The sequence below is a fragment of the Anomaloglossus baeobatrachus genome (genome assembly GCF_048569485.1).
Source record: "Anomaloglossus baeobatrachus isolate aAnoBae1 chromosome 5 unlocalized genomic scaffold, aAnoBae1.hap1 SUPER_5_unloc_27, whole genome shotgun sequence".
Lineage (NCBI taxonomy): Eukaryota > Metazoa > Chordata > Amphibia > Anura > Aromobatidae > Anomaloglossus > Anomaloglossus baeobatrachus.
Genome location: NW_027441803.1, coordinates 1,612,939 through 1,621,269, shown reverse-complemented (window position 1 = coordinate 1,621,269; position 8,331 = coordinate 1,612,939). Strand labels below are relative to the sequence as shown.

Here is an 8,331-nt window from a genome sequence, read left to right as displayed (position 1 = left end):
ACTTTGACCCCTTCTAACTTCCTAACGAAAAAAAAATTTCTTTCGAAAATTGCGCTGATGTAAAGTAGACAAGTGGGAAATGTTATTTCGTAACTATTTTGTGTGACATATCTCTCAGATTTATGGGCATAAATTTTCAAAGTTTGAAAATTGCGAAATTTTCAAAATTTTCGCACAATTTCCTACATTTTCACAAATTAACGCAAAAAATATCGGCCTAAATTTACCACTGATATGAAGTACAATATGTCACGAAAAAACAATCTCAGAATCACCAGGATCCGTTAAAGCGTTCCAGACTTATAACCTGTCAAAGTGACACTGGTCAGAATTGCAAAAAATGGCCCGGTCATTAGGGTGTTTTAGTAGCCGGGGGTGAAGGGGTTAACAATATGGTGTTTCACAAAAACACATTTACCATACTAAGAACATGAATATGGCTTTTCCCCTGTGTCAATTCTCAGTTACAATGTTAAAATGATTCTTGTATAAAACATTATCCAATCATGAGAAAAGGTATTTAAGGTGGCCACTTGCAAGTAGTTCTCTTATTTGAATCTCTTAGGAAGAGTGGCATCATGGGCTCCTCAAAACAACTCTCAAATGATCTGAAAATAAAGATTATTCAACATAGTTGTTCAGGGGAAGGATACAAAAAGTTGTCTCAGAGAATTAAACTGTCAGTTTCCACTGTGAGGAACATAGTAAGGAAATGGAAGAACACAGGTACAGTTCTTGTTAAGCCCAGAAGTGGCAGGCCAAAAAAAATATCAGAAAGGCAGAGAAGAAGAATGGTGAGAACAGTCAAGGACAATCCACAGACCACCTCCAAAGACCGGCAGCATCATCTTGCTGCAGATGGTGTCACTGTGCATCGGTCAACAATACAGCGCACTTTGCACAAGGAGAAGCTGTATGGGAGAGTGATGCGAAAGAAGCCGTTTCTGCAAGCACGCCACAAACAGAGTCACCTGAGGTATGCAAAAGCACATTTGGACAAGCCAGTTACATTTTGGAAGAAGGTCATGTGGACTGATGAAACAAAGATTGAGTTGTTTGGTCATACAAAAAGGTGTTATGCATCAAGGCAAAAAAACAAGGCATTCCAAGAAAAGCACTTGCTACCCACAGTAACACTTGGTGGAGGTTCCATCATGCTTTGGGGCTGTGTGGCCAATGCCGGCACCAGGAATCTTGTTAAAGATGAGGGTCGCATGGATTCAACTCAGTATCAGCAGATTCTTGACAATAATGTGCAAGAATCAGTGATGAAGTTGAAGTTACGCAGGGGATGGATATTTCAGCAAGACAATGATCCAAAACACTGCTCCAAATCTACTCAGGCATTCATGCAGAGGAACAATTACAATGTTCTGGAATGGCCATCCCAGTCCCCAGACCTGAATATCATTGAACATCTGTGGGATGATTTGAAGCGTGCTGTTCATGCTCGGCGACCATCAAACTTAACTGAACTGGAATTGTTTTGTAAACAGGAATGGTCAAATAAACCTTCATCCAGGATACAGGAACTCATTAAAAGCTACAGGAAGTGACTAGAGGCTGTTATTTTTGCAAAGGGAGGATCTACAAAATATTAATGTCACCTTTATTTTGAGGTGCCCATACTTTTGCACCAGTCAACTTTTGATTAAATGCGGATTGCACATTTTCTGTTAGTACAATAAACCTCATTTCAATTCAGAAATATTACTGAGTCCATCATTTATTAGACATATGAAACTGAAATAGCTGTTGCAAAAACCCAAATTGTTCTAAAGAAAAAAGGTTAACATTAACCCCTTCAGCCCCCGGGCACTTTCCGTTTTTGCGTTTTTGTTTTTTGCTCCTTTTCTTCCGAGAGCCGTAACTTTTTTATTATTCCGTCAATCTTGCCATATGAGGGCTTGTTTTTTGCGGGACGAGTTGTACTTTTAAATGAAACCATAGGTTTTACCATATATTGTACTGGAAAACAGCAAAAAAATTCCAAGTGTGGAAAAACTGCAAAAAAAGTGTGATCGCACTATAGTTTTTGGGATGTTTTATTCACTGTGTTCACTATATGATAAAACTGATGTATCTATGTGATGCCTCAGGTCGGTGCGAGTTTGTAGACACCAAACATGTATAGGTTTACTTGTATCTAAGGCTATGTCCGCACGTTGCTTTTTACCTGCTTTTTTGCTGCTTTTTCAACTGCAGCGTTTAATGCCAAAATGGTTGTGTCCTGCTTTTCAAAAGGTAAAAAGCAACGTGCAGACATAGCCTGAGGGGGTTAAAAAAAATTCACAAGTTTGTCCAATAAAAGTGGCGCACGTTTTGCGCCATTTTCCGAAACACGTAGCGTTCTTATTTTTTGGGATCTATGGCTCAGTGATGGCTTATTTTTTGCGTCTCGAGCTGTCGTTTATAATGGTACCATTTCTGCGCAGATGCTACGTTTTGATCGCCTGTTATTGCATTTTGCGTAAAACTTGCGACGACCAAAAAACGTAATTTTGGCGTTTGGAATTTTTTTGCCACTACGCCGTTTACCAATCAGATTAATTGATTTTATATTTTGATAGATCGGGCATTTCTGAACGTGGCGATACCAAATATGTATATATTTATTTATTTTTTAACCCTTTAATTTTCAATGGGGGTGATTTGAACGTTTAGGTTGTTTTTTTTTTAATTTTTAAAACTTTTTTTTTTACTTTTTTTTTTATTTTACTAGTCCCCCTAGGGGGCTATAGCGATCAGCAATCCGATCGCTATTATCTATCTGCTGATCACAGCAATACAGCTGTAAACAGCAGATTCAGTCACTTTGTTTTTCCCTCTGCTCTCGGCCGAGGGAAAACGAAAGTGAAACATCATAGCAGCAGGCGTCATCACATGACCCTGTGCTACGATGGCAACCACCGATAGTCACGTGATAACACACGTGACTTCCGGTGGGGGCGGCGGTAAGTAAAAAAACATGGCCGCGCGCATTTAAATCTTGCTGCCAGATTTTGGCAGCAAGATTTAAGGGGTTAATGGCCGCGGGTGGAAGCGATTCCACCCGCGGCTAGCAGGCACACATGTCAGCTGTTGAAAACAGCTGATATGTGTACCGATCCACGCCGTCTGCCTGCGGCAGGGGGCGGGGCTTAACGGGACACGATCCTGGACGGATAGATCCATCCAAGGTCGTGAAGGGGTTAATAGGGGTGCCCAAACCTTTTCATACGACTGTATGACTAGCAAGTGCAGATTTAATAGAAAACAAATTTCCACATTCTAAAACGCACAAATGGCTTCTCCCAGTGTGAATTTTCAGATGTGAAACAAGTTCAGCTTTTCAAGGAAAACATTTCCGACATTCTGAACAAGAAACTGGCTTTTACCTTGTGTGAATTCGCTGATGTCGAGAAACATGTGATTGAGAAGAAAAACATTTCCCACATTCTGAACAAGAAAATGGCTTCTCCCCTGTGTGAATTCTCTGATGTAAAACAAGTTCATCTTTCCTAGAAAAACATTTACCACATTCTGAACAAGAAAATGGCTTCTCCCCTGTGTGAATTCGCTGATGACTAACAATATCAGCTTTTGTAGAACAACATTTCCCACATTCTGAACAAGAAAACGGCTTTTCTCCTGTGTGAATTCTCTGATGTCGAGAAACATGTGATTGAGTAGAAAAACATTTCCCACATTCTGAACAAGAAAATGGCTTTTCCCCTGTGTGAATTCTCTTATGAATAACTAAATCAGCTTTTGTACTAGAACGTTTCCCACATTCTGAACATGAAAATGGCTTTTCTCCTGTGTGAATTTTTTGATGAAAAGCAAGTTGAAATTTCCTAGAAAAACATTTCCCACATTCTGAACATGAAAATGGCTTTTCTCCTGTGTGAATTTTTTGATGAAAAGCAAGTTGAAATTTCCTAGAAAAACATTTCCCACATTCTGAACAAGAAAATGGCTTTTCCCCTGTGTGAATTCTCTGATGTCTAACAAGTTCAGCTTTACAAGGAAAACATTTCCCACATTCTGAACAAAAAAATGGCATTTCCCCTGTGTGAATTCTCTGATGTCGAGCAACATTTGATTTAGTAGAAAAACATTTCCCACATTCTGGACAAGAAAATTGCTTTTCCCCTGTGTGAATTCTCTGATGTGTAACAAGTTCAGCTTTACAACGAAAACATTTCCCACATTCTGAACAAAAAAATGGCTTTTCCCCTGTGTGAATTCTCTGATGTCGAGCAACATTTGATTTAGTAGAAAAACATTTCCCACATTCTGGACAAGAAAATGGCTTTTCCCCTGTGTGAATTCTCTTATGAATAACTAAATCAGCTTTTGTACTAGAACGTTTCCCACATTCTGAACATGAAAATGGCTTTTCTCCTGTGTGAATTTTTTGATGAGAAGCAAGTTGAAATTTCCAAGAAAAACATTTCCCACATTCTGAACAACAAAATGGCTTTTCCCCTGTGTGAATTCTCTGATGTGCAATAAGTTTTGATTTCTTAATAAAACATTTACTACATTCTAAACATAAAAATGGTTTCCCCCTTACGGAAGCTATTTTATGTTCAACAGCCCTTCTGTGACTTTCGTTTTGCATATTCGTCTTTGAGAAAGCAGTAGAAAAGACCTTGGATTCAGATGCATTAGTTGTAATGACATCTTCTTCACATGTATCTGTTGCAAAATCTGAGAATACCAGATGTCCTTCTGAGCTCCTAGTACAGTCATCTGCAAAGAATAAAACTAATGTTATTTTTCAATAACACTCCATTGCAATTATATTAATTATATACTTTATAAAACATTTCCTTACAAACTAATACAATTCAGTTATTAAAGGGTACCTATCACCAGATTTTGGCCTTCTAAACTAAAACTACCACATCAAGCAGCGCTTGTGCTGCATTCTATAAAGATGTACGTTACATGGTCTGGTCCAATGGGCATCCTAATCTGCGCCTCCTGTCCCTCCTTTCACCATCCTCTTGTGCTGAGGACACCTCTCGTGTTATCCAGTTAGGTATGCAAAATGTCGCGATTGCGCAGACATATTCCCTGCTCACTCAGGCGCACTTCACTCTGCCCTAATGCAGGCAGAGTAAAAAAACATAGGTTTAGAAATACTCACCCGCTTCATCCATATCGCAAGGCAAAATCTTGCGCCTGCGTAGAGAACTCACCACTTCTCTACTGTAGCCTCCCTCTCTGAAGGTTTATATTTCACTCTGCCTCCCTCTCTGAAGGTTTATATTTCACTCTGCCCTTCACTAATTGTTTCAAATTACCTTTGAAAACTCAGAAAGGAGCCTGTAATTAGTTTTATTATGTGATTTCAGCTCTTTACATCTGTCTTGACAGGTACTCTTTGACAGGTACCAGTATGTACCACAGCACATTGGAGGAGCATATTGATCATATACATATAAGCCATCACTTTGGAGAAAGTGTAAGGTTCTTTATTATTGTTCAATTTAACAAACCAGTGGATATAAGAAAAAGAGAACAAATCCTTTATAATCTTTTATATGTCATGCAAGCAAATAGAAACATTGCCCTTAAATACATTGTCCTCTGCCTGTCTTGATTTCCAGTCCCTGGTTCTTTTGTACATTACTTAGCCTTAGTGGTTTTTGAAAGTTTGTGAACCATTCAAAATGTTCTATGTTCTGCATAAATGTGACCTAAAACTACATAAAGACTTTCAGGCTAAAATTAGATAAAGAGAAACAAATCAAATCAACAAGTTAAAAATCTTAAGACTTTCATTATCTTTAAATCAGGAAAATTAACCAATGACATTCCTGAGTGTCAAGGTCAGGTCTTTGTTAAGGCCCCGTCACACTAAGCAACATCGCTAGCAACGTCGCTGCTAACGAACAACTTTTGTGACGTTGCTAGCGATGTTGCTGTGTGTGACATCCAGCAACAACCTGGCCCCTGCTGTGAGGTCGTTGGTTGTTGCTGAATGTCCTGGGCCATTTTTTAGTTGTAGCTGTCCCACTGTGAAGCACAGATCGCTGTGTGTGACAGCGAGACAGCAACAACTAAATGTGCAGGCAGCAGGAGCCGGCTTCTGCGGAGGCTGGTAACCAATGTAAACATCGGGTAACCAAGAAGCCCTGTCCTTGGTTACCCGATATTTACCTTTGATACCAGCCTCCGCCGCTCTCACTGTCAGTGCCGGCTCCTGCTCTGTGCACATGTAGCTGCAGCACGCATCGGGTTAATTAACCCGATGTGTGCTGTAACTAGGAGAGCAAGGAGCCAGCGCTAAGCATTGTGCGCTGCTCCCTGCTCTGTACACATTTAGCTGCAGCACACATCGGGTAATTAACCCGATGTGTGCTGTAACTTGGAGAGCAAGGAGCCAGCGCTAAGCATTGTGCGCTGCTCCCTGCTGTGTGCACATGGAGCTGCAGCACACATCGGGTAATTAACCCGATGTGTGCTGTAACTAGGAGAGCAGGGAGCCAGCGCTCAGTGTGCGCTGCTCCCTGCTCTCTGCACGTGTAGCTGCGTGCGGTGGTAACCAAGGTAAATATCGGGTTGGTTACCCGATATTTACCTTAGTTACCAAGCGCAGCATCTTCCACGCGGCGCTGGGACACTGGTTGCTTGTGAGCTCACCAGCAACTCGTGTAGCGACGCTCCAGCGATCCCTGCCAGGTCAGGTTGCTGGTGGGATCGCTGGAGCGTCGCAGTGTGACATCTCACCAGCAACCTCCTAGCAACTTACCAGCGATCCCTATCGTTGTTGGGATCGCTGGTAAGTTGCTTAGTGTGACTGGACCTTTACTGTGTTGCTCTTTGTCGACACATAAATCTTATTTAAGCTTAAAAGCTTCACTTTGGTCTTATCTGTCCACTAACACTAAAGTTTCAATAGATTTTGGAGTTGTCCAGGGATGAGCAGCAATGTTCTTTTGAAGAGCACTGGCTTTTTCCTTGCATTAATTTTCAATGTCTTAATGATGGTAGATGATATCAATTTTAACGTTAAAGAAGTTGTCTGACCATAACCGCCAACTTTTTTTTAAGCTAAACTATGCAGTATTATCTTTTAAAACACCCCTACATTTTTCTAACTTTTTCTTCTCTTGAATTATCACTTTATTCTCTGCACCGACTTTATTTACCTGCAGCTCAAGCAAACTTGACATCTTCCTGTGCTTGTCTGCCGAACCTCACAGTCAAAGCTGGCACCTCCCATCCTCAGTGTCCAGCCCCGCCCTCTGCACACTCAATGGCTGTCATTATTCTGCCCCAGCACTGATCACTCCAGCATTGGAAATAACAGCAGAGATCCAGCTTCCCTCATCTGTGACAGCAGAATAATCTCACATCACATCCACAATGGTAATAGATAGGGTTGTTACATGTTCATAACACCTTACAGATCAATAAATACTGCGTAATGATGACTGTATATAGCATCTAATGTGAGTCTATAGTAGATATACTGTATGTGTATGTTGTGTGTATATATCTAATATATAAAGCTGTGAGTGTGTGTGTGTGTGTGGTTTGTGTGTCTGCTAAAGGAATCTGCATCGTCGCACTTACAATCACAAAATTTTGCACAGCCATGTCATTTGACAGAGAACATCATAGACTATGTTTGAGGGGAAAAATGTAAACCCGCGTGTGAGCATTATTCGGAGGAATATGGTGAGAACTATGACAAAGGTCAGTCAGCTGTCCCTGTACTATTGCCCACATCCCTGCACTCTAGTTAAAATCCCCCCAGATCTACTCAGCAACTGGTCAAGGTGACAAATTAAATTAAAGGGAAGGTGTCATCCAAAAAAAAAAAAATTCAATAACTGAAAAAAAGTAAAGTATTAATGTTTTTTTTAAATATTATTATTATTTGTTTTTAATTGAGCAAAATATAAAGAAAAATTAAAAAGTTTGATATTTTCCACTGTTAAACACTACGGGGAGCAGCTGCTGAAATCCTACAGAAATCCTACTGTAGAAATAGCCTGGATTACAGCTGCAGTAAAGTGGGCAGTATGTGTTCTCCTGTGTGTGAGGTCACCCCCCCCCCCCCTCCCAATCTGGGTGTTTCCAAGGGATAATCGAGAATGACATGTAGGGACGCAGTGCGGAGCCATTTTGTTGGTGACTAGAAATGTCTAAAGTGTCACCAAGGACAGCTGGAGTATCACACAGCCTAGGATTAGATACACAGCTCTGCAGACAGTATCACACAGGATAGGATTAAATACACAGCTCTGCAGAGAGTATAACACAGGATAGGATTAGATACACGGCTCAGCAGACAGTATCACACAGGATAGGATTAGATACACAGCTCTG

General features: G+C 40.6%; 1 protein-coding gene across 1 annotated transcript in view; it reads right to left on the bottom strand.

Annotated features, from left to right (window-relative positions):
• Nucleotides 1–1,448: 1,448 nt before the first annotated feature.
• Nucleotides 1,449–8,331, bottom strand: part of LOC142259118 (uncharacterized) — a 94,546-nt gene continuing 87,663 nt past the window's right edge. The window contains exon 12 of the mRNA XM_075331628.1: nucleotides 1,449–4,737. Within this exon, the coding sequence (XP_075187743.1) occupies nucleotides 3,374–4,737 (1,364 nt within the window). The 3' untranslated portion in view covers nucleotides 1,449–3,373. The remainder of the gene's footprint in view (nucleotides 4,738–8,331) is intronic.